At 51.6% G+C, this 25,696-nt stretch overlaps 5 protein-coding genes and 2 non-coding genes across 7 annotated transcripts; 2 read left to right on the plus strand and 5 right to left on the minus strand.

Annotated features, from left to right (window-relative positions):
- Positions 1-1,254: 1,254 nt before the first annotated feature.
- CTHT_0020320 lies at positions 1,255-1,340 on the minus strand. The gene is given in 2 exon segments: positions 1,255-1,291; positions 1,302-1,340. It is a non-coding gene; the product is annotated as a tRNA-Gly (tRNA).
- Positions 1,341-2,213: 873 nt separating this feature from the next.
- On the minus strand, positions 2,214-5,143 carry CTHT_0020330 (uncharacterized protein; the record flags this gene model as incomplete). Its single annotated transcript, XM_006692446.1, has 3 exons — positions 2,214-2,240; positions 2,295-5,000; positions 5,087-5,143. The coding sequence occupies 3 exons, from the start codon at positions 5,141-5,143 to the stop codon at positions 2,214-2,216; spliced, it is 2,790 nt and encodes a 929-aa protein (XP_006692509.1).
- A 2,005-nt stretch (positions 5,144-7,148) lies between these two features.
- On the plus strand, positions 7,149-8,686 carry CTHT_0020340 (uncharacterized protein; the record flags this gene model as incomplete). The annotated part of the gene is made up of 3 exons (XM_006692447.1): positions 7,149-7,186; positions 7,272-7,440; positions 7,505-8,686. 3 exons carry the CDS (start codon positions 7,149-7,151, stop codon positions 8,684-8,686), a joined length of 1,389 nt encoding a protein of 462 aa, XP_006692510.1.
- A 1,812-nt stretch (positions 8,687-10,498) lies between these two features.
- On the plus strand, positions 10,499-10,592 carry CTHT_0020350. Its single transcript has 2 exons — positions 10,499-10,535; positions 10,557-10,592. It is a non-coding gene; the product is annotated as a tRNA-Phe (tRNA).
- Positions 10,593-10,974: 382 nt separating this feature from the next.
- On the minus strand, positions 10,975-13,758 carry CTHT_0020360 (uncharacterized protein; the record flags this gene model as incomplete). The annotated part of the gene is made up of 1 exon (XM_006692448.1): positions 10,975-13,758. The coding sequence occupies one exon, from the start codon at positions 13,756-13,758 to the stop codon at positions 10,975-10,977; it is 2,784 nt and encodes a 927-aa protein (XP_006692511.1).
- A 2,632-nt stretch (positions 13,759-16,390) lies between these two features.
- Positions 16,391-19,204, minus strand: CTHT_0020370 (cellobiose dehydrogenase-like protein; the record flags this gene model as incomplete). Its single annotated transcript, XM_006692449.1, has 9 exons — positions 16,391-16,636; positions 16,691-16,923; positions 16,990-17,083; positions 17,140-17,405; positions 17,456-17,945; positions 18,000-18,339; positions 18,393-18,883; positions 18,940-19,103; positions 19,156-19,204. The coding sequence occupies 9 exons, from the start codon at positions 19,202-19,204 to the stop codon at positions 16,391-16,393; spliced, it is 2,373 nt and encodes a 790-aa protein (XP_006692512.1).
- A 3,917-nt stretch (positions 19,205-23,121) lies between these two features.
- On the minus strand, positions 23,122-24,191 carry CTHT_0020380 (uncharacterized protein; the record flags this gene model as incomplete). Its single annotated transcript, XM_006692450.1, has 6 exons — positions 23,122-23,295; positions 23,349-23,545; positions 23,643-23,700; positions 23,754-23,816; positions 23,873-23,923; positions 23,979-24,191. The coding sequence occupies 6 exons, from the start codon at positions 24,189-24,191 to the stop codon at positions 23,122-23,124; spliced, it is 756 nt and encodes a 251-aa protein (XP_006692513.1).
- Positions 24,192-25,696: the final 1,505 nt, after the last annotated feature.

The raw sequence follows: 25,696 nt of genomic DNA on the forward strand, positions 1-25,696 counted from the left end.
GTCGTAATCGATACCACGCACAACGTGACATGTAAATTTCCTTTTCCGCTGGCGGTATCACTCGTGCGTGGAAAACTCTGTGGCCGCCCAAGTAAGGGTGAAGTTCAGATATAAAAATGATTTATCAATTAGGAGTGGTTTAAAACTAACCGCCTTGCAATTCATATTTACTCGACGATGGAAAACGTTGTCATCTTGAGCAGGGTTTGCAATCAAACGCTGGCTGTTTTGGAAGATTACGTGGCCCTAAACTTGACCTATACATGATGTAAATTTTACAATGGCATTCCTAACATCAACCATAATCGATTGCCGCCAAACTGGTAGAATACTGGTTCAGTTAACAAATTGGAGACTACATCACGCCACAAACACTTGTATCGACATATATCCAGAGTTACATGGACTCCGTAGCATATTTTGCTATTTGGCAACATTTGATCACCTCTTGGTTCCATACGCCCTCCATCTTACTACCCTCCCCCAAAAATGCGAAGTTCGCCCATCTCTGAGCCAAGCCCAATGAACAGAAAAAATCGACATGTACCCTTCCAAAGAAATCTTCAATATATCTCTATCCTTTCCTGGCCATATATCGAGCTTGAAATTAAGTGCAAAACTATTTGAAATTCCGTCGGATCGGAAGCGGCACAGTATCTCTGTCCTCCCGAAATATGGGCCCGATAACTGTTAGTTCTCTTCGACGACACGTTCTCCGACTGGACCATTCCCCACAAAGCCATCCTGTCTGAGATATCAACGGTTATGGATATGAAACACTTTTGATTGCACTCAATGCTCTTAGAACGAACGATCAAAAATGTGATGCTGTGTATTTGTCCACCGGGAAACGTCGAAGGACTGGAGGCGAGCAATCTTCCTGAAACAAGCAAGGAAGTGGAAGGATGTCATCTGCAGCAGAAGCCAGGAATGGATCAAATGTCCTCAAATTTAAATTGATTCAACGTTCAAAAGGCGAAAAGGGATGAAACTTTTCAGCTTACTTGTCTAACCACTTGCTAAGCTTCAGCACAAAGTCAAACCATGGGAAAACATCCAAGATGGCCGGGTACCAACATTATCTATACGTCCACTACACCCAACGCATAACCCAGACGGTGCTGGATAGTCCTCATCGTGATCCTCCAAGTGAGGAGCTAGTGCCCACAAAAGCTTGCCCTGCAAAAAGACATTCCTCACTCAATAAGGTCGAATATAAAGGGAAAAAATGATGCAAAAAAATGGTTATAGGCGTGCGCGATCCGGGATTCGAACCCGGGTCTCTCGCTAACCCACATTGGGATGGGAAGCGAGAATTCTAACCACTGAACTAACCGCGCGTACTTCAGTACCTTGGCTGTTGGAACGAGCCAACTGCGCTGGAGCTTATGCAGGGACCTTCTTAGGTCTTCAAAGGGACTCAACATGGGTCGGCTGCTTTTTGAGAAGGTTGTCGTGTGATACCAGGGGATTTTGGCATTTCGATACTGAACCGTTGACGCTACAGGATGAAGAGCCCTCTGTTAATTGCAATTATACATTTGCTATTGCCGAGGAAGAAAAGACAGGCCTTGGGAGCCCAACAACAGAAGTAGTTGGATGAGCGGACAGCCAATTGGTGGTGGCGAATAATGACAATCCACAGGCCCTGAGTCGTGCAGATTAGTGACTCCGGTCAAAGAGAAGACATCATTCAGTTAGTTAGTAATTCGGTCTCGATTCTAAACTGTACACTTAACCATCCACCCAGATGGAGAGCGTATCCCCTAAGCTCTTTTTCTGGAAAAAATGTATAAAAAGGCAGTCAACTAAGAGTTGTAGTGCGTGTGTATCCCATACATACCCTTAGAGACCCACACAAAGGAATAGAAGACATAACATAAATGATATCCACAAGCTGGTTTACGGGGACGACTGTCCTGTACCTTCTCTGCCGCGAGCATTGTCCCAACCGGGCCAATAACGGAAACGCAAGATCAGGAAAGGGGGTATGTATTCACTTCCGACCTCCCAACCCAACGCCTTGGGTGATGAGAAAAAATAAGAAAGTCGAAGGAAATGCAACGACATTAAAACACCAATCAAGCACATAGCCCAACTTTAAACTTCTCTATCAAGCATTAACGCTTCCTCGGGTCCCTCTCCTGTCCAGCCACACCTCGGATAGGACTCGGATTCAGAACACGACTGTTGCCACGACGGTCGCGGTCATCCTATTGCCCTCTACTAGCCTGACGGGCCTGCAATCTAAGTTAGCATCTCGTTCACACAACTTGTGGAGAAAAAGCGCATACTTTCATCTGCTCAATCCTAGCCTTCAGCTGGCTGGTAACTTCAGCAGCCCTCTTCCAGCTCTCCATGCCCGCGTTAGACGAGCTCATGCCGCTACTACCAGACAGCGTCCCTCTGCTGCCGGTCCGGTTGCCTGCGCGATCAGCACCAAAACTGCTCGTGTAGGCACCTCCATAGCCGCCACTAATCCCGCTGCTGACACTATCAGCCCGGTCGCGTTCTTCGCTGCCACTAACTTCGCGCCGGAACCCACGCGCGGGGCTGCCACGACCACTGCTCGCATTGCTGCCTGCGTAGCCAAGCTTGCTGCGCGGCAGCGGCATGCTGCCATCGCCATTCTCCTTCTCCTCGGCGCTCATGGTGCTAGCAAAGCTCATCCGATTGGTACGAGAGACGGCCGCAGCCGGGTCGCGGTAGAGACCGGGATCGTCAAGAGTAGGGCTCATGGTGCGGAAGCCAAAGCCACCTGGTGAGCTGGGGCTGCCAGCCTGGGCACTAAGTTGGGCATTAAGAGCCTCAGCCTTCTGTAAAGCGCGCTTCAAGCGCTCCAATTCGCGGCGTAAACGGTCATTGGTCTGCTCCATAGCCTCGCAATCGCTTTTTGCGCGGACGAGTTGGGTCTCCTTGGCCTTAATGGCAAGGACATCACGGGTATGGTCTTCGATGAGGCTGGCGTTCTGGTTCTTGAGTTCTTGGATCTCGGACAGCAGCTTCTGGCGCTCATGCCGGGCTTCTTCGAGTTGACGGAGCAGCCGCTCGTTCGCGGTACGAAGTTCTTCAAGCTCTGCACGCTCGAGCGCAGTGAGTCCAGCTGGGGCAGGAGGAGAAGGTGGAGCAGGAGGAGGTGATGGAGCGGAGGGCTTGGCCAAGGAACGAGCCGCAAGGCCAGGCCGTGCGAGACCCAAACGCGACGCTGGCTTCTGGGGAGGAGGTGATGCAGGAGGCTCTTCCTCCATGGGCGGGGGGGAGGGCGTTACGGCAGCCGGACGCCGCGGCGATGCCGGAGGGGCTAAGGTACGCTTCTGGGGCGCCTTTAGCCCACTCAGCCCGCCTGACTTGGGCACACCGAGCTTGCTGGCAGGACCAGCACGAGGAGCCGGAGCTGCTGCAGGGGCTGGTGCCGGCTCTGGGGCTGGCGCCGGAGCAGCAGCGGGCTTCTTGACAGCAGGAGCTTTTTTTGCGCCTCCGAGAGGCTTCTTGGGGCCAACTGGAGCAGCCGACTTTGGGGGTGGAGGCGGCTTGGCCTTGGCCTTAACTTCGGCAGTCTCAAAAAACTCCTTGATCTTGGCCTTGCGAATATCGTCGAGACCATCGAGATGAGGGTTCATAGCACGCTCGCCGATGATCTTCATGACAACACCCAGGACCTCGGCGCCGCCAGTACGAAGAACCTCACTCGACTCGGAGAGCAACTTCTTGGCCGCGTCGACAATGGACGTAATTTCCTGCTTGCTCGGCACGTCGCGTGTAGTCTTCAAACACCTGACCAGGAATTTCATAGTACCTTCTTTGACCTGAGGGTTTTTATGACCCATGAAGGCAATGATATCTTCGAGACACTCAGTAAGGTCAGTTGCCAAGAAGACAGCGTCAAGGGCAGCACCTAAGGCATCGGCGACCGACTGCTTCTTCTCCTTCAACCTCTCCATAATTGGCTGCATAACGATGCTGCGGTACTTGCCATAGCCCTTTCTCAGGCCCTTGGCCAGCAGCTCAATACACTGTGCAGCTTGTGTGACGACAGCAATGTTTGCATCCTTCATGCACTTGGCGAGGGCGCGATTGATCTCACCAAAATCAGCCTCCTTAATCCTTGGGACATTGACTGCCGAGTACAGGCCTTCGAGAGCCTCCTTCCGTTCCTTCCACTTGGAGGAGCCCAGGTTGTCGAAGAAGTCCTTGGGCACCTTGGCCATGACATCCTGGGGTTCGGCCAGGTCGAAGGCATCTACCTCGCCGGGTTCCTCAGCGTCACCACCATCTTCATCGTAACCTTCATCACCACCGCCACCGACCGGGGCACGTTCCTGAGCCGCCTGCTGTGACCGCAACAGACGCTCTTGTTTCGGCGCACCTTCGGCCTTGACTTTTTCAAATTGAGCCTCAAGGTCGTTTTGCTGCGTGGGTTTGAGATCATTCCAAAACATTGGCTTCATAGCATCGCGCAACCAGCGGTAGAATTCGACGGCCAGGTTCGTGGCCTCGGCACGGACATTCTTGTCTGCATGACCGAAAACTTTGGGCAGAATCTTAAGGACGGGCTTCGGATCGGCGATCTTGCAGCCATAGTTGTGGTAGATGGTCGTCAGGGCAGCGAGCGTTGCGGCAACGACTTTGGGCTGCTTGGCGTTCAAAGCGGGGAGCATCTCCTCGATGACCGGACCGGGGACGTCGATTTCGATCAGGAGCAATAGGGCCTCGATGGCTGAGGCCTTGGTAGCTGCTCTTGTAGACGTAAGGCATTTCTCGACAATTGGAGTAATGACCTGTGACCGAGCGCGAAGACCGCCGTCACGGCTGCTGTACTTGAGGAATTGACAGAGAGCAGCAAGACCTTCTTGCTGGGCAGCAACATTGGAATCGGCTGCGGCCGACTTCCACAAACCGGGATCGGAAATCCATGGCTGGAAGTATGGATCGTACTCGTCGGGAGTCTTCTCGAATTGCTGAGCAGCCTCTTCGTAGGCCGCCTTGCGAACCTTCCAGACCTATATGCGTGAAGTCATTGTGAGCGAATCTGGGCTTAGAACAGCTAGTATAGCCCGGCCGAGCGGTGAGCCAACGAGGTGCATACCTTGTGAACCCAGCGGTCTGTCAGGGGTAGCGAGCTAAAGTCCTCCTCCTCAGCCATTCTTGCGATCGGACCTCGTGATAATGGTGAGTGAGTTCGTGCCGCGGTGGATTGTGGGAGCGACTGCCGACGGGTTTCGAGTGGTGTTGATTTGGCGGGGCGGTCCGGATCGTTGCTATGTTTCTTTCTACGCGCTGCACAAAAGATCAGTTTGATCAGTTTCTGCACACGACCCGGCCTTTTCGGACTACTCATATCGGATTGCGGACATTGGACGGCGGCGAGGCAAGGCGGCGAGGCTGCGCGGCTTGCTGCCCGGGCGAGAGGGACTGAGGGACGAGGAATGGAGAGACTGCGATTCTGCGTCGATTCGTTGACGGCGCGAGAGGGGATGATGCACGTACCAGAATGGTAGAATCAGGTCAGTCAGTCAGGCCAGGCAGGTGCGCCAAAATGTTGCTAGCTTCACCTCCTGCAGCGGGTCGCAGCACTGCTGCCGTCGCCAAGTGTCGCTGCTGATGGCTGTTGTTTCGCACCGTGTTTTGTGCGCGATTGATACCTTCTACGCGGTGTTTCGGCTGATTCTGCTACCCAAGGCCTGAGAAGGGGAAAGAGAGCCTGAAGCCAAGCTGCAGGGGGATCAGGGGACCGGTTGGGGGAGATCAGGTTGTGGTTGTTTCTTCCGCCCAGGATTTCTGCGGCGATCGGATGGGACCAAGGGATAGGCAGGCAACCCGGGGTTCGGGTTGTGGCTGAAGAAGGTGTGGGCAGAAGTGGGCTGTTTGAGCCGGTTGGGATAAACCCGTGGATGCCAAACAGGACGCGTCACTACCTCTTGGTGATGTCGGTCGTTGTTGGCTTTTTCCGAAAGGACAATTGATGCGGGCGCGACAGTTTCGGTGTGACCCGGAATGCTGCAGACAGGCTGTGCTTTATTTACTTTTTTTTCTTCTGCAGAAAACTCTTCCCGCCGCCACGGTAGCGTAGTCCACCAGGGTGCGGTGAGTGTTGTTGTGGCCTGGCCGGTGCCCGTTCCTGGCCCAAGCTGTTTTTGTGCGACAGAATGCTTGGCCGCGGGGATGGCATGTGCTGCTGTGGGAGTTGCCAAGGTGGTCCGTGCATTGCTGCAGAAACGCACTGCCCTGCACAACCAGCACAACAACCGTGATGTCACTGGTGTGCGCTCCGCAGTTGCCCCGCCCGTTTCCTAGACCCTACAGTTTCTGACAACCGGCATAGACCGCCAGACAGCTGGCTGCCAGTCTATGATGCCGGGCTGAGAGGGCTCCTCACCGCCTTGGGTCTTCGAAACATCGATTGATGCCCGCGAGCGCGCTGTTGCTTGATGCTGCCCCGCCATTGCTCCGTAGCCGTCCGTGGACACTTTCGCTTGACAACAGCTAGAAGTTCCATTCGCCTTGGATTTCACCCACACAGATCGCTCAAACTGCCAGACAAATTCGCCCAAAATCGTTCCATCGCAGCCCCGATCCTCTCCCCCCGCAGACGGCACTCAGCCAGCGTCATCGGTTTTGACGTCTTTCCCGTATCTCGGTACTCCGGACCACTACACGTGCTACGTGCTGGACTCCATCTCCCTCTTGTGCCCGCTGTGCCCGCTGTGCCCAGTGCCCAACGTGACGGAACCTCGAGATCCACCTCCAAACTTGGGCTTGGCGATACAGAGACGCCCAAAAACCAAAAAACAAAGCCCGCGTCAGCTGAGCCCTTGACCTCACTCACCTCGCTCGGCACTCCCCCAGAGCCAGTCTCGCCTCGACTCTCGACTCTCCTCGACCGCGTCCTACTTTTTTGTGACCGCGTCTGGGCCATGGACCGTTGTACCACCCACCTTGGCCCCCAATCTCGATAGCTGCTCCACGACTACACCAGCACCAGCGCACCGCAGTGACCGCCGATTCGATCCCCCGCGATTCCTCTAGTGTAGTGTATCCGTAGCTTGCTTCTCCACCTCCACATCCGCCCTGCGCCCAGCACAGCTACCACCACAACATACCTGCACATCTTATCAGGGGTCCCCAATCGCCCTCTGCGCCGCTACACAATGTCCCAAATATTGACCTCCCGCCAGGCGGAGGAGCTGTACGTGATGCCCGGAGAAGGAGGAGGAGGGGCCTAAGGGGCACTGCCTCGACTTGGGACCGAGACTGACGACCGCCGAACGCAGACACCGCGCCCTCATTGCCTACCTAACTTCCAACAACCTCCCCAACACGGCAGCCGCACTGCGTGCCGAACTTGGCATCGGGGAAGATGTCTTCGATGCCGCCACAGCAAAGAAGTACGAGGGGCTTTTGGAGAAGAAATGGACGAGCGTAGTCCGGTTACAGAAGAAGGTTTGTCGACCCCCTATTCCGAGGTATCCATTGGGGTGGATAGGCTTTGTTGACATTACCCTAGATAATGGAACTGGAGGCCAGAAATCAGGCCCTTCAAAATGAGCTCGATAATTCAACACCAACATCACGGCAGAATAAGGATCCTGTCAACTGGCTCCCTAAGTCTCCAGCAAGACACACGCTTCAATCTCACCGCAACCCCATTACTTGCGTCGCCTTCCATCCCGTCTTCACTTCGCTGGCCTCGGGTTCAGAAGACCAGACAATCAAGATCTGGGATTGGGAGTTGGGGGAGCTGGAACGGACGATCAAGGGTCATACGAAGGCCGTTTTGGATGTTGATTTTGGAGGTCCTCGAGGAAACACGCTACTCGCCTCATGCAGCTCAGATTTGACCATCAAATTGTGGGACCCTTCGGACGAATACAAGAATATCCGGACCCTGCCCGGCCACGACCACAGCGTTAGCGCCGTTCGTTTTATCCCTTCAGGTGTGGCAGGCAGCTCGGGCAACTTACTTGTCAGCGCTAGTCGCGACAAAACCCTGAGAATATGGGACGTCAGTACCGGCTACTGCGTCAAGACAATACGCGGGCACGCAGAGTGGGTCCGTGATGTCTGCCCCTCCTTCGACGGTCGCTATGTGCTCTCGACGAGTGACGACCACACAGGTCGACTCTGGGACATTTCGCTCCCCAACCCTGAACAGAAAACCACACTTATCGGTCACGAACACGTCGTTCTATGCTGCGCCATCGCCCCGCCTGCGTCGTATCCGCATCTCGCGTCTATGGCTGGCATGAAGAAGCCTCCCCCGGCAACCAGTTCGGTCGAGTTTATGGCTACTGGGTCGCGTGATAAGACCATCAGGTTGTGGGATGCACGGGGAAATTGTATCAAGATTCTGGTCGGACACGACAATTGGGTACGCGGACTCGTATTCCATCCCGGGGGCAAGTTCCTGCTGTCGGTGGCCGACGATTACACGTTGCGGTGCTGGGATCTCACGCAGGATGGGCGGTGCGTCAAGACTATTTCCGACGCCCATGGTCACTTCGTGCAGTGCATCAGGTGGGCGCCATCAATTGTTAAGGAGCCATCAGTGCCGAACGGTGACGCGCAAGGAGATGCAAACGGCACGCCAAAGAAGAATGCTGCTCCTGGAGTGATCGATCCGTCGCAGATACGTTGTGTGATTGCTACGGGTAGTGTGGATTTGAATGTACGGATTTTTGCCAACTGAGAGCAGAAGTAATGGTTGTTGGGACGAGAAGAAATTATTGAGAGAGTTCAGATACTTGGCAGCTCAGTCTCGACCCTTTTGCCGGAAGTTGGCACCAAAGATCCTTCCCGGAGATTAAGCCCCTCATCCAGGAGATGGAGATCTCGAGGCTGGAGTACCCGTTTACCTGCGGCCCCCGTTGCGCCCTACCAACCGGTACGTTTGCTCAAAGGGCTGGCCAATGATGCAACGACCGGACGCTGACGAGACAAAGATAACGGCGTGACTAAATACAGCAGAGTTAGATAGATCAGATACCCCTATGCTAAACGATTGATGATGATGCTGTTTTGTCTTGGAATCATGGTGGCACTAGTCTGTTATCTCCCTTTATGCTGTCTATCCAATGTACGGATTCTCACTTCAACCTTTCTGCCACTCTATGTGTTTCGCATTTGGTTATGTTCATGATTACCCGCTGTCTCATCCAGGATAGGGTATTCTCTTCTCATGTGCTAGGCCCTTTACCCAGGAGGCATCCACCCTTCTTCAGCCATTTCAAAAACATCCGTGTCAAACCCTGGGGCAACTGTGACACAACTTATCAGCAAATGCTTAACGATGCAGCCACAGTCAACAGCATCTCCAGCTAACTATCTCACCAGTTGTTCCAAGCAAACTCCACTCTCCCCAACTTTTGGCCCGCTGCCACGCTCCAGCTGGCACGACCACCTGTGGGCGTTGCTGCCCTGGGTCGAAGATGTTAGGCCCTAAAACAACCTCCCTCATTCCAAAGATATTGTCTTTCCAGAACGATAATGAAATAGGAACTCCCGCATAGTGGTGCCAGATCTCGGCTGCGTCGAGCATACGGTGCCAGCGTGTGTACCCGGTTTGAACAGTGAGGAAATAATAGATTGCTGTGCTGGCAGACCTATTGCTGGATACAGTATCGGTAACGGAGGTCCTGAAGTTTACAGTCGTTGGGTCGTGGAAGGTTTCCCGATAGTAGCCCCCCTCAGGGTGAGGCTTGAGGTTAAGGAGCGTGATGACATCTTGGGCTGTGTATTTGTTAGTGATGCTTAGGGATTGGTCATCATGTGCAGAGTTGGGTGGATAAGGAATAGGTGGGATCGCAATGACTGAAATCTGGACAACTATTATCAGACAAAAAAAGGCAATGAAGAGTCTGAACTGCATCAAGATTATGAGCATCGGTTACTAGGTTGGGTGTCTTTGAACGTTCACTTTATTGTATCAAGACATGATCCTCCCACCAGCTATCCCAACCCAAAGCACAAGCGAATTGGCTACCCATGATCTTGTCTAGATTGAAGAACCAAGAGCTCCACACGACTACGTCATAGGCTCCGATCCTCATTGATAGTTACCATGCAAAGTGTGGAAACTTGTGAACTATCACTTGATGACAGGAACTGGTAACCAGTCATACCATAGTCAGTTGTAGCTTTACGTTTATATAAAAAGATGTTATTTAACGTTTCTTATGTACCACTGTTTTGTAGAAATACCACGAGTGGGATTAGTGAAACATGGTGATTGGCAACTGTTTAGGTACTTCACGGGATAAATCATCAAGCTCACCTACTTCTAAAGAATTATGATTTCAGTTGTTATGACGATGTAACAACCCTAAACCACATTTACCATACGACTAACAATTGACGTAAAAATCATTCAGACCTGAATAAATAGTATTTGCTTCAATGCTTGCTAGCGTCCAGGTGCTAGGCTCGGCAGTGTCGACAACGCCGTCACACCTTGCCATGGTCCCTTTTTCAATTGCATTGCAAGCGTACTGTAACAGCAGTTGCGGGTTTAGCTCAGTTGGGAGAGCGTCAGACTGAAGCTAAACTTCAGTTTCAGAGTTATCTGAAGGTCCCGTGTTCGATCCACGGAAACCGCAACCTTTTTTCCTGTTTCCCCCGGTTAAAATGGTGACATTGGGGGTGCATCCTCTTTTTGTTTGTCTTCAGTTTGGGGTGGATTGTCGTCGTGTTGTGATGCTAGGATAAGCTGTAGCTAGGCGTCAGACTACTCAAACTTTGTGGACCTCTTATTTGTTGCTACAAGACTCATGTGATTGCGTAATGCAAGAGCCAGAAGACCAGAGCTCCAGAAACCCATGCATGTCGCTCTGATCATCTTGCTTCTCGAGAAAATGTTACTGAAAATTCCATGAGAAAGTACGATTCATTTTCATCCCCAAGCATGAACACACTGTTCCAAGTTACCTTATGCGCCCCCTTTAACACGTCCCGAGTCACTATATACTTCTTCCTCTTCGCCTAGTCCTCATTTTGCTTCTCAACCTTAATCTCCAGACCCCTGAAGTATGCACTAATATCATTCTCCCTCCCACAAAACACGCATCTATGCATGACCTTCATCGAAACCTCTCCCCTCGGCATCGGTAGTGGCGCCTCCTCAGCCACCGGCATACGACCGCTGTGAACTGTCGGGATAGAGCTAGCCCGGGTCACATACGATATCTCTTTTTCCATCCCTTCGAAAGGCAATAAAGCCGGCATTGTCTTGGCCGGTCCAGGCCCTAGCTCCAGCGGCGGAACCAACGCCGAAACAGTGCACCTCTTCTCAGCCTTGGACATTTTACTTCCTTGATCTGTCCCAACCGACCCAACACTCGCCGCAGCCGAGCCCCCTTCACCGGCACTGCCCACTCCAGCAGGTGGTCTCAGAATAATAGCCGGCACGGTCGGACTCGTCCCCGTTCGTCTCCTCACCTCGGCGAGGTGCTCCCCTTCTTCTTCTCCTCCCCCTTCGGGATAATGGCCTTCATGCTCGGACACAGACCGTGATCCCAACGGAGAGACGGCAGATTCCCGTGGGTTGCTCAAGATATCAAGTACGTCTTCGGCAATTGTATCCTCCACCTCTGGCTCGCTCATTCCCTCCTCGCCCCTGGCTGGTTCGTGACGGGATGACAGATGTGCGTCCGTTGCGATGCTGGGAATGTCACTGGCCCTGCTAAAGTGTTGTCTGTCGCCCAGATTGGGACTGCATCCGAAGGTCTCGTATGTTTGAACTGCTGGTCGGAGAGGGGCTGGGGCAGCTAGATGTTGCTGTTGCTGCTGGGGTTGATGGGGTTGGTGGGCGCGCTGTTGTGAGAGACGGGATGGTGATTTGGGCGGGATTTCTGGCGCTGGACTTGGAGTCAGGCATGTGACGGTGCCTGTGGCCTGTTGAGATTGAGGTTGGCAGCTTGAAGGGTGGTCGTGTGGATGTAAGGTGTTGTCTAGATCGGCGATTAAGCTGTCGATGCTGGCCGTCTCATCGATGCCATGGCTTGTTGAAAGAACAGGGAGGGTTTTGGGGGATATGGAAGGGGTAGTTGTGGTGGTAGGGAGGTCAAATTGGTCGCGAATGTCGTGAAGATGGGTCTGGACTGTTACTGGGTGAGGGAGTTGTGGGGGCTCGTTGGGAATGGTCGATGAGCTAGGGCCCGGGGCCGTGTGGTGAATCCTGGGTGGCGGCTGAGACGGCTGCTTGTAAGAGAATTGGGGTGGGAGAGGAGGGATAGGGGGCTCGCGGGGATGTTCGAATGGCGTCGATGTCCCTGTCCATTCCACAGGCGCAAGCACAGCTGAGCCAGAGCCTCCGGGGTGAGTAACCTGCCCGCCGAGATGCCTCGTGAGTGTTGGAGTCATCGCGTGGTCGGCCGACCTTTCCAAGGTCGGTGAAGCAGGTGATGCGTGACTCCAACCATGTAGAGCTTGTTGAAGAGCGGTTAGCTCTCCTTCATGGACACTGTTTTCTTTGCGTTCGTGGTGTAAGAGACCAAGAACTCCCGCGCCGACAGCCACCACGGCTTCTGAGAAACTCCTCCTAGGATCTGCTGTGGGCGCTGTCTGGGCCCGTAAGTTATTGCGTTCTGCTCTGCTGTCCTTTATACTACGCTTTCGAAGTTTGTTGCGAGTCTTAGACGTGATGCTGCTGGTTCGTCTCTTGCGCTCAAAACCAGGCATGCTGTCCTTCGGCTGATCCTTTCCGAAATAAAAGAGACCAAACAGCTTCTGCTTCTTGTCGGCTCTTGGAACCTCAGACTCCTGGGCCATACGGAGCTCAGCCGGTGTGACCGGCTCACTGGGTGGCTGAGGGGGGTTGACTAAGCTAGATTCTCCAAAGCCCTTGGGATCCGTTGTCCATTGGCGAGCGTAAGTTTTGGGACTGATATCGACAGATCTTCTAGTGGTGTCATCCCGGCTGGGAGGGCCCGGGTGCTCTTCAAGGTTAAAATTTTTGAAAGTTTCCTTCGAGACAACTACGCTTTTTGGCGCTGGGTTATCCTGAACCTCGGCATCTGTCGGAATGGATGAACTTGGCACTGTTCCTTTGCTTAGGGCTTCCACACTTCCAGGAGATCGTTCGCCCAGTGGCCGCGGTACAGCTGGGAAAGATGCAAGTATGGGAAATAAATCCCGGCTGCTGTCTACTGAAGGGTCCTCGAACAGGAAACTATCATCCGGAGCACCCGTATCAAATGGAAATCTGGGCGCAAACTCGGGCTCATCGAGTGATATGCCCTTTTGCTTCTCTTCCGAGAAATCGGTAAGGTGTGTGACATCTGCTGCTCTAGAGATGGTCTCAGCTTGAACGTTTTTCACAGCGTTGGAAGCATATTGACGGTTCCTGGAAGTGTCGTTCAGGCTACCACGGCCGGTCACAGTATTGTAGACGCCACTGCCGCGTGGGAAGTCAGCGATGCGACCGCTGATATGTGCTGTGATGGAAGCTGACCGGCCATGTTGAAGTCTCATGATTTCATCTGTAGCACTTCCATACCCGATTACGGTATTGTAGATGCCACCGCGTAAAACCTTGGAAGGTCGGCGGCAGGGTAGAGGCTCTGGAGGACTGAGTGCAACTCCAGAGTCGTTGTGTTTGTGGTGGGGATTACTGCCCTTGCGGATTGGGATCTTGCTGGGTCGGTGAGTGGCATACTGATATTGATGCAAAACCTCTAGCAGTGGAGAGGTCTCGGCTGCCTCTCGATCGTTATGGGAAGAGAATGCAGGGTTGAAGTAGGATGAAGGGGATGGGTCAGGAGCCATGGATGTGAGATCCGAAGACGCTCGCTATCATACAGGGTGCTTTAAGAATTGCAAGAGCGCTAAGCCTGGCACGGGCGCTGGAGGCATAGATTAAGAGCGATGAGCAACACAGAATATGAAACTTCATACGAAAAACAGCGTCACCTGGCCGTACCCCATTCATGGCTGTTCGCTTCAAGTGTCCCTCGAACAGGTGGTCAAAGCGATGTACTGACATCATCGTCCATGAGACTCGGCCAATGGAATCCGTGGATGGATAAGACAGGAAGTTGAATCCGCAATATTACAAGGACAGGGGCTGAGAGCCCTCAAGGACACATGCGTTTTTATGTTTGATACAAATTGGAGTTTACCTTAGAGCTGCGTGTCCTAGGTCGTCGAGTGGCTGAGAGTAGAAGTTGTAAGAGAACGCGATGCTTTTGTCTTGGCAAATGTGGGCAGCAAACGCGCTATCACGTGATATTATGTTGAGGGGGCAGTCCTTGGCGATCTGTCACGTGCCGCTTGTACGGTTGGGCAAGGCGGCTTCGCGGCGCAGTGTAACCAGCTCAAAGGATGCGGACCAGCAGCCCTGGGCAGTAGAGGAAGGACCAATAAAGAAGCCCTGAGTGGGTCCAGAAAGACAGGCTAGTTGCAGGCAGGGAAAACTATTCGTCGCCAAAGGCCACCGATAGTCAACCTCAACCCTTGACGATAATCCCGAACTTGGTTTACAACAATCTGAATGGCAGTGCAGGCATACCAATGATTCTCGAGTATAAATATGCATATAGAATCGCTCATACCAGAGCCACGATGAGGACTCTCCCAGTCAGCAATAGAAACAGTTGTTAGTCAACAATTGGCGACCGCAGTAAATCACATATACTGCTGTGTCATGATCCCAGTCCCTCAGATTCTACATCCTGGCCACCACCATCGATCCTATCTCAGGAGGTTGTGGAATCATCACACCTTGTTTACTGCTTCTTTATCTCTGCTGTTTTATAGCATGACTGGAAACATAGTAAATGTTGGGCGGATGCTCTCTAATGTGGGGTTCCAGCCATGTATCTCCTTTAGGCTACCTTCCGAATATACTACCGTTATATATGGTTTTTCAGATTCCCAGATTCTGTTTGGTCTATCAGTTGGTTCCCTATAGGCACGAAGACACCGATATGTCTTGGTAAACCTAGTTTCCATAGGCTAAATAGAGGCTAAGGGCTAGAGAGCTGTTCCGTAGTTTACGTTCCTCATGTTGAAAGAAAGATTTTACGACCATTTGGACTATAAGCAATATGATGGAGCATTTAATATATGAATTATTGGATAAGTAGTTTTTCAAACATTATGTATCCTATGCATTAAAACACGTAGTTTGTTCTTTATCGGTTTTACGGTCAAACGAGTCAGTAGATACAACTGAAATTACATGAACGTGCTCTCTGAAAGTAGCTGATTTAGCCAATGATATCACTTAGCACTCACTGCGTTTCCTTTGGAAATCTGCAGCTACTGGCTAAGATGAATGCCTACGCAGAGATGTTAGGCTAGCAATGATCCCAACTTCTGCACCTCAACTCAACAGCGTTCAGCCTTCTTTGTCAGTCCGGATCAACTCTGCCATCACATAGTCCTAACAATCTCGGTAAAGCTATACTCTGCAGCCTGACTCAGCGGCGTTTGGCCTCTTTTGTCTTGTCGGTCCGGATCAATACGGCCTGCATGCTAACCACTATAATACAGAAAATTATTATTTGTTGGTATGCGATTGAGACCAATTCTTATGAGGAGCTATTCCTGGTGGGGACTAATGTATCCCCTCATTCTTGAGCCCTTTACCAAGTCAAGTGCGTGAATTCCTCAAATTGCTTACTGCCTGGAGTGTGGGGAAGGACATCGCTGCCTCGACGCCGACGATGTTCATTCATTGTAACGACACAGACAGATCTCCTAAGATGGGTTCGATGGTTGCCAGGCTGCTGGATTGAGAGACAGAAGTTCTCACACAACCAAAGTGGCCGTTGTGGTCACCAGTTGGTAAGCAACTGTTTGTATTGTTGACTCGAGGGTTTCTTGGGCCAAATAGCCCTGTTTGGAATCTATATACATCTCATCCACTCTTGTGGCTTCCCTTCCTTCTTCCTCAACAGCACAAACTGTTGAGGGTCAACATGCTTGGGTGTTGAGGAACACTTTCCTAATGCTTGATTGTTGGCGGTAGATATCCGAGTTTGATGGGTCACAACTCCCTTCTACTCCGATCAGTGAGTTGCACGGAAGCTACTCTCTCAGATAGAGTCATTGTTAGTCGTGACATTCATTACCTTCCCATGAAATATGAGGTTCACAGACGCACTGCGATTATTTTTTTCGATATAAAGCAAAAGCGTACTTGAGCAAGACAGCCGAGGGCCTATCTTCGGTAGCCAAGGAAGGCTCATGAGCAACCGAGAAAACAGAAGATGAGTCAATGACCTCTCACCAACCAAGGAGAAAGAAAAAGATTCGATTTGTAATACCTATGACGAGTCCGTCTTTGAGTATTCAATTTCTACGAAGTATGTACAAATGACAAGATTCTACATACAGATCCTCCTTACGCCACCCTGCTTGGTTTCTATGATCACCTACAGTTCTTACTTCCGTCTCATTTCCTCAACGCCAAGATCCTCTCTGCCGCCCTCTCCGAGGCGATAACGATCATCGCCGACGGGTTGCCGGTCGACATGCCCGGGAAGATGGACGCGTCCACAACGAACAGGTTCTCCGTGCCATAGACCTTGGTATCGAGGTCGACGACGGAGGTGCCATTCGGCTGGCGACCGTCGTCTGGGCCGAGCTTGGCTGTTCCCATCCAGTGGTTGGCGCGGCGCGTCGCCGGGGAGACGAATAACTTTGTCAGTGTTAGTAACGTGTCCTAGGTAATGGGGGGAATGGATTCACGTACGCTATCAAACCAGCTCTCAATTGTCCGTCCCTTTGGCGGCAAGACGAAGGTGATGTTAGGGATGACGCTGAGCGAGTCAACCAGGTTCTTGATGCCGGTGATTACGGCCTCACGGTCGCCTGCGTCGTGAAGGTACGGGTGCTCGGAGACGGTGGTCACCAGCGCCGGGGTAATGGTCATGCGGCCGCGTGAGACAACGCCGCGGCCAAGGTATAAGCTAAGTACCACAGCGGCTTGGGGGTGTTAGTTTACCGATGCAAGGGGGAGGTGGGAATGAGAGGAGAGAACCAAGGGCTTACTCGGTGATCTAGTGTAGCGCATATCAGCCTCGATACGAGCTGTCCACTGGAGCTGACGGACGATGCCATCGGACGGGGTGACTTCCTCCCAAATCTGGTCGAGTCAGTCAACAACAGTCTCTATGAGTCTTTTTCTGGAATGACACCTACCGCTGGGCCAATGTTTGGTGCCGATTGAGTAAGGATACCCGACCTTCTCTCAAGGTAGGCCTTCTTGTCCTCCTCCGGCGGATCCCACCAGGCCTGAAAGAAGTTATAGTATACGACATCGGGATGATCAACGATGATGTCCGTATTTAGATGGTCAATCAGGTTGTAGCCAACCGGCAGGTTGATCCACTCGCTGCGGTCGATGAAGGTCGCGCCGTCCTTGGAGCTGGCGACAATCTCGAGCTGGTCCTGGGGGCCAATACCGCCTGCAACAGTCAGCTTCTGGTCTCAGCATACTTCAACAGAAAGAACTTACTTCTCAGCAACAACTTCGCCGACCCAAATGCTCCTGCTGAGAAGATGACACCACCACCGGGGTTCAGCTTCACGGTACCATTGAACCCGCCAGTCGTAAGGCACTCCAGTTCTACACCCGTAACCGTACCACCCGTCCGTAGGGCCCTCCTAACAGCCGTGTTCGTCCACAGCCTAAAGTTCTCTCTTTCATATGCCGAAACAAGATACGTCGCCAATGGGCCATCGCGCTCGCCATTGTGAAACATAAAGTGGGTATGGGCAAACGTGCGGTTTTTCTGGTCGGCCTCTTCGTTGGCGATGACCTCGGTCCAGCCGGAGGCCCGTAGGCCGCTGGCAAGGACGTCATAGCCTTCTTGGTAGTAGAGCTTGCCGTCGGACGAGGGATGCCATGAGCCGGGGATGCGCTCGAAGACGCGTTTGGTCGCGGCCTCAACGTCGGAGGACTTCCAGCCTTCGGGGAAGTTCTCATCCCAGTCTTTCTTGGGTGGCTGGGGAGAGTCAGCGTGCTGGTTCTGACCACGTCATGGTCCTGGTGAGCCTACCTTCCACCATAAACCCGCGTTCACAGCGACGCCACCGCCCAGAACGCAGCCGGCCATCTGATCAGTGTCCGTGCAGGCAATGCCAGCCGAGTCGACCCAGATCTGATTGCAGAGACCAGGAACATCAAAGCGCGTGAGGTTGGTGCCCTGGAGCCACGTAGGCTTCATCGTGCCGTTCCAGCGGCCGGTTGACGGCGGGCCCTTTTCAATCAGCAGGACTTTGTACCCGGCCTCACTGAGCTTGTCAGCAACGGGGATGCCGCCGGCACCGGCACCGACGACGATATAGTCGAAGGTCTCGTCGGGAGCAGGGACGCATTTGGGCCCGACAGGGCCAGTGCTGCAGATGGTTAGAATCCGAGCAAAATCGGCAAATACCTTCCCCATACTCACCCCTCGCAAGTAGTCTTGGGGTTCTGAAACGCCCACGCTGTCCACTGGCTGTACGTCCTCGAAGGCACAACCACATCCTGCAGCCCAAAGCCCCAGATATCGAAACCATTATCGTGGAACCCGAACGTCGCCGTATCAGGGCAGGTCGGACCCCGCACACCACCCTTGCTCCCCGCCCAGCCGAGAGTCAGGAAACCCTGAGAGGTCGTGGAGTTGCCTTTGTCTCCCTCATAGTCCCAGAAGAAGCAGTTCTGGCAGCGATAGAGCACCTCAAAGCTGTCAGCAGTGATTCTGGACGCGATCTGCGTCAGCTTGGCGTCACCGGTGTATAAGTTCGGCAGAGTGTAGCCGGTGGCGTAGCGGAACGAGGTGTAGACGGTTCCGTTGTAGGGCCAGGCCACCAACAGCAGGGAATGGCTCATCTGGCCGGAGTTGCCATGGGAGATGCCGCAGTAGCCCGGACCATTGGTACTGGGGGTGATCTTGCAACGCTGTAAAGCTGTTAATGAGTTTTTTTTTTCGCATATCTTCTGGCTATTGTACTTACAATAAGGCCGATGTACTCATTGGCATCCTTCTCTAAGGCGGTGTCTGGAAGAGTCATGCCAAACGTGAAGCCCCCATCTTGTGAGGACCACGTCTTGAGCCTGATACCGGTTAGAACATGGCTGTAGGTGCCCTCCGTCATGTCGGCGGCGCATTGCTGCAGATCTTGGCCGTGTCAGTACTATATTGAAAATTTCACGATCTGCTGGCGCCTTACACAGCGACGCCGCGAGGGCAGTCGCCCCGATGCGGCCAAAGAACTTCATCTCACCAGGTACAGAAGCTGTGCAGAGCTGTACCAGATTCAGGGTTCAGGAAGACGAGCTCCCAACAAAGGGGAATCATCCTTAAGAGAAAGGCTTCGGGATTAATAACTTCGGCGATGGGCCAGGTAAGGTTGGTTTTAGGGTCCTTTGCGCCATCTCCTCCACATTCAAACGTACAGGGAACGGAAACAGTCTCCATGTCATTGGAAATGGAAAGTCACCGATAGGATGGATACAACGGGAATAATAATCTCCTATTTGGGGTAAACAAATGGAGGGGCGTGAAGGAGATTTATTGCAATGCATGCGCTCCGCATGGCGATTCATAATGAAAGAACGCTGGAATATTGGAGAAATGGTGACACAGCCTGCACGGTGGAGCTTCCCCAGCTTTTTTCCCACTCAGCGACGGGTAAAACAGGCGCACGGCATGACAAACCCAGGGAAACATGCCCTACGAACGGAGGTGAGAGCCGATGCGGCAGCCGAGCGAAGCTTGGCAGGTTATTACTGCGTTGTATTAACGTACTGTCTACCCTCTCATAGGTTTTGAGTGGACGAACAGCCGATATCATGAGCCCATAGTGATGTTATCTCTCGTCGGCTAGGTACAAGCGACCAGCATTTCGTTAAAGCCGGGAGTGATCTATCGATCCGCTGCAGCCCCATAACGGCCAAATGCAACTTTGGCAGGATCGAGCAGATGCGGGGTCCTTTATCACGTTCCCGGTTTTCCAGCATGCTAAAACGGATGATGTGAGCACTTGAGCGCATCGAGCGATTATATTCTCGGCATCTAAACAATCATCTTAGAAGAAAAGGAGCCATAATGATGGAAGAGGGCCGAGCCAAAGACCGAAAGACGAGAGGGGTGGAGCACTCCAATCTGGATGGCACGGTGACAGGCAGTACTGTGGCAGAAATCGTGGGGTTCTTAAGGTGGGAATTACCCTGTCCCAGAAGATATCCAGTTGGCCGGCGAATTTGCCTTGATGAATCACGCCCTACTCTGGATAAAATCGAGCAAGCAACGTTCGGTTCATTGGGGCCAAGCAAGTGAGCCACCCGCGCGTTACTGCTGAAAACTCCTCTGTTTGCCAGTTCCTCATCAATCAGACGCCTTGCAAGCGCAACAAATGGTGACGGATGTTCTCACTCACCTTTTTCAATCAGACTATACCAATGTCTCTTGGTTTCAGGTAACAATCCGGTCGGACGGGCCATGCCTAAGAGGAGCCCAGATCAAGCAAGAAAGGGTGCAGACTCCACACAAGACTGCTAAAGCCGGCTCCCGCTAAGTACGGATATATAGCCAGCATGATTTATACTGCCTTATTATCCTTCCCTAACTGTGTCATTCGACCTTCAATATATGCGTTCCCTGTATCGCCTACGTCCCTATTGTTTTGTATTTCCCCCCCCCTCTTCTACACTCTTCTCGTAATATCTCAATATATATAGGCAAGGTCATGGATGGCTTATTGATCAGAACTCCGCCGCTCAGTTCAGAGCACTTGGGCGTCTGCCAACTAAATCTACTATCTGCTGCGGAGTCGCAGGGTCAAAAAAGGTATCAGTAATCGTCCAATAACCCCGGATTAACAAGCACATTGCATACAAATTCTCTCCCCCTCGCTTCCTGACAACCTGCAGCCAAAGTTTATTCCACCGGGCACTTCTAATTCATCGAATTTGATAGTCTCAATAGATTACACCTTGGAGAGATATTCTAACTAATGCATTTGTCGAACGGTCATAATGATAGGGTCGTAAGGCATTTTCCTGTAGTTATGCTTGTGTTTAAATATATATCCTCCTATCCAGTCGTAAATCATGAGCCAGCGGTCATTACCTACCCTGAAGAGCCATTCAAGCGCAAACTCTCTCGCTCCTATACTGTCGCTTAACAGAGCGCCTCATATAAATTCTGCGGATAAATCAGCCTGATAGATGCGTTAAAGGCCTCTAGATATAAATATGTATATTGAATCACTAACCCCCAAGGCCATGATGAGTATCCCCTCAGTCAGCAATAGAAAAAAGTTGTCAACCAACAACTTGTGACCGCAGTAAGCCACATACATCACTGTACAAGGATCCCAGTCCCTTAGGTTCTACAGCCTGGACACTACCTTCGAACCCATCTCAGGAAGTCCTGGTATCGTTACACACCAGTCATGAGGATAATCAATCTAAGCCTATGGACATAATGATATATTTTCTTATAATGAAGCACACTATTACCACGATAAAGGCAACGATCGTCCAAATAAACGAATTCGCTACCACCGGATGACTATGCGCCATTGTTGGATTACTTGGTTCGCACTATGCATATATGAAAAAGGAAAGGCTTAAGAAGAATAGCTAATAATTGAATAGCATTGAGTTTTCCGCGATGGACTCTTGTATAGCGATCAGTCAAACACGGCTTAGGCTACCAGTGGATCGTTAGGTGTAACATGCAGATCGTTAAGTACTGGTGACTACGGCGAACATACCGTAAGGACTTTGATAAGATTCCCGGCCACTGTACGAGCTGACCAGAAGGATGGAAAAGTCGAGTTTGCCATAGAGCATGAAACATCTTTTTGGCGGCTGAGGGAAGCCATTGCCACCGAGGCAATCCTCGGACTGCCCGACCAACAAAAGCCATTCGAAGTTGAAAGCTTAGCGTCTAACTTCCCAATCGGAAGGCATTTAAGACAATGTGACAATAACGAAAAACTCCATTATGTAGCTTTTTCTCTAACAAACTCAGCGGCAATGATGGAAAAGCAAAGTGTCATTGGAGATCGGGATCCGAGCCCCAGTCCCGATGTGTTGCACTAGAAAAAGTAGCGACACTGTGCTACTGATTGAGCAAGATTCCGGCTAACAGCAGTAAACATCTCCTTCATTCTATCAACTCGGGCAAGAAAAGCCCTTTGTCAATTCGTTCAGTGCCCTAGCATTCAACCAATACCCGGAAGCACAAATCTTCTGCCTACATCGATCACTACATCCGTTCTTTCGGGGAGCGTTCCTGCTACTCCCTTTTGGTCAGATTCCGTTTGTTTAAAAAGGACAACAAGGATGTACCCCGTGCGCCATGCCCAGTTGAAGCCTTTCGGCCCATTCGACGTTATTCAAACGCAGCAGAAAGATGTGATTTGAATTCCCTAACTAGAGCGAGATAAACGGTTGACAAGCAAAACGAATCATGTACTTAGTGTAAAGTAATTCTAGAAATATACTAAATCTTTTGACTTACTAGGAGCGCTGGGTCGAGTAGACTGCCTCTTTTACATGCACTAATATAGAGGAGGAAGAGGTGGATAAGGGTTCTATATTTTTATCTATACAGTCTTGCCTTGTACAGCAAAGGTGTGTTACACAGCTAGAACAGAAACAAATGGGTATATCATCTTAACTTTTGAGCAATTTCGGAGAGATGCGACTTGGGCATGTAGTTCAATACATCCTTTGTTTGACTCTTCTGCATCGGCTCCCAGCGTCCTCCCCAGATGTGGGGTCCTATTTCCTATTGCTGCCCCCCGATCGATTGATCGACCCTGAGACGACATGATGAAGGCCGGAACCTTCCAGACTAGCCTCTTCCAACGCTTACGCACTGATATATTGCCTCAGAAATAAGGCACCAGACTTGGCAGGACTCTGTCGTAGGCGACACTGCTTGGCGGCTCCCTGTAATCGCCATCACGTCAGTGCTTGACGCCACAACAAGAAAGGGAAGACAAACATCACGAATATGTATGACTGCCCCCGCCAGGGACCGCCTGCCCACCAGAGCCAACCGGTTTAAACATCGCTGTTTTTCGCCATGTAGTTCAGCATGCCCGTCAGCGCCTGGATGCACTGGGTGTTGGCGCCTCCAGCCGTCTCGCCCAGGATGCCCTTCTTTTGTTTGCCTTGAGCTAGGACGTTGCTTCGCGAAGGCGTTGTTCGCCAATGGTTGAGGACACGCAGTTATCAGATGTGCCGGAGACGTCGGTGTCGAGGTATTGGTGCATTTCGTAGATGATCTTGGAGCCGTCTGGCGCGGCTGGGTCATTGGGGTTGAGGGGGGTTGCACCGTTGCCTGTAGAGACCTGGATACCTACTGTTAGGAATATCCCAGGGGAAGAGGCCAGGATGCATATACCCAGGTCCAGGCGCCCGTCCATGAGTTGCCCTCGACAAAGATCAGCTGTAAAGTGGCTCCCGCAGCACGGATACCATCAATGGCTGCCTGGTTTAGGGGTAAGACGAGCTGGTTGTCCATGTCGTGGTACTCATTGTTCGTGTTGAAGATGACCTTGTCATTGTCAGCAAACAGTTGGCTACGGTCGTCGACCACTCCTTGAAGCCGTCTACATCGGTTATGACATTCCCATAATAGCGGCCTGCGCAAGAGTCAGCTTGCAACTAGCGGCTCAAGCCCCGTACGGACTCTTACCGAAGTTGTGTGGATCAAGCACAGCATAGGCCCCCTTGCTAGTGATGTGGTTGACGATCTAATGATTGTGAGTCTCTTCTATCTCTAGCATACGAAAGGGGCTCCACATACGTCAATGAGCCCCTGAGCATAGGTACTGTCGATGGGACCATTCAGCCTATTGGGAACAAGACGCTCCATGAAGTGCTGTTAGAACGCTCCTCACCAAAGTTCTGAGTTTCGGTACCTACATATATCATGAACGGGATGCGGAATATGTTCATCCCCCGGCCGATGAGAGTCTGCACCGGTTAGCCACGCTCATTTCCTCCAACGACGCAGAACCTACAGACATACGTCAATGCTATACTTTGATGGCCAGATGTAGTACCTGCCTAACTGTCCGGGGAGAGTGTCCTTGCCAAACTCGGCACCATCCTCATTGATACCCACGAACTGGAACTTAGGAGCACGCTTCTGTGTTCTGAATGTGGTGAGAGCATCGCCAGCCGGCGCGGCTAGGGCTGACACGGCAGCTTCAGCACCGAGGCGAAAGTTGAGGAACTTCATTGTCGAGTTGTAAGACGCTTACCAGGTGCACTAGGCTTAGTTCTCATGATTAACCACTCATAAGATCGATTTATACATATCTTGACCTCTAAGTTCTGAATGACCGAGCTGAACTCTGCTACCTCCTTTTTGCCCTCAAGCATTGGCTTTGTCACCAAAGTTTATTAATCTAGGGCATCAGCTTCACACGTTCCCCTCTCATTATTTGGGATAATCAACTGTCCCGTTTTTCATATCCTGTTTTACTCAGGTCAGCTTCACTGAGTGTTGAAAGTCGTTAACACCTACGGTCTGATAGTGTGGGGAGAGCATCTTGTGTTCCCAAATGGAGTCACCGCTTCCGCCCTCTCAATTCAGCCAGAACCCGGACGTGCGTTTCCAGGGGTCTGCAAAGAGCAGAGTGCGATATTTACATTTAGGACAATGTTCACCCCTGAGAAGATAATTGCAGAGATATCGACTTGTCTTCAAGAACGTTCCTGGTGCCGAACTGCAAATACAGTTCCAGGCCAGCAGACGCCTCCGTATGACAATATGGCCCGGTCGTCTTCAGCCCATAGGCACAACTGATAACCTCCCATATGACACAAGGTTTAACTCAGGAAGGGTGATCCAACTGTCACTTGTACTGCAATCGGGACTCGAGAGGATCATATTCCATGCAAATATTGTGGTGCACAGTGGCATGACCAATATCATAGGATAGGACAAAGTGCTTCGCCAGTGGTACTAAATCACTGTCCTTCGTCAAAAGTGCTCCTTCATACGTCGGCATTTGGCGCTTGTGGAACACAGTTAGCGTGTATAAGACAGGTGGTCGCAATTATTGGATCCTTCATTCAAGCTCCTCAGGGAGCCGGCCGTTTCAGACCCCAGAGTCAGTCCCCAGCTTGACTCTCTCTCGTCTTTGTTATGAGCATAACTCCGGCTTCGAGAAAAGTTTGTGAGTGTACAGAATGTTCCAATAGCCGGATCTAGAATGTACACAGCTTCAGTATTAACTCATTGTACCAGGCTTTCATAAGTTTATACACCCTCTATCCGAGTGAGCATAACCGAATATAATGTTCTGTGTTACGCGAAAGATATGCATGCGGGCAGTTGCAGGGGAGCACAGCAGTTAAAGTTGATAAGATCGAGATTGGCTCTTCCCAAGTGTGAGATGCGAGAAGCGATGCTATGTTGGTGTCGAATCGGTTCGTTACCTTACGAAGGGTCTTCCCGTTGCGAAACCTCACGTAATGATAGAAAATCGTCGGTCCCACGCACGAAGAGGGGTTCGTACCATGTGCCACTAGGCTGTAAGGGAGGGAGGGAAATGCCTCACTCATCTGCAAAGTATAATTCTAGTGTTTACCCACTTATGACTTGCTCGAAGAGTTTGTATAGCGTTTACAGACATTTTGGGAGGACTAAGTAAAGAGATGGTTGTGCGTTGAGCATCCGCGTTCTACTTATTGGATCTGTAAAATACAGTAACACCGACGGTAATTTACCCCCACCAA

This window comes from Thermochaetoides thermophila, assembly GCF_000221225.1.
Source record: "Thermochaetoides thermophila DSM 1495 unplaced genomic scaffold scf7180000011815, whole genome shotgun sequence".
Lineage (NCBI taxonomy): Eukaryota > Fungi > Ascomycota > Sordariomycetes > Sordariales > Chaetomiaceae > Thermochaetoides > Thermochaetoides thermophila.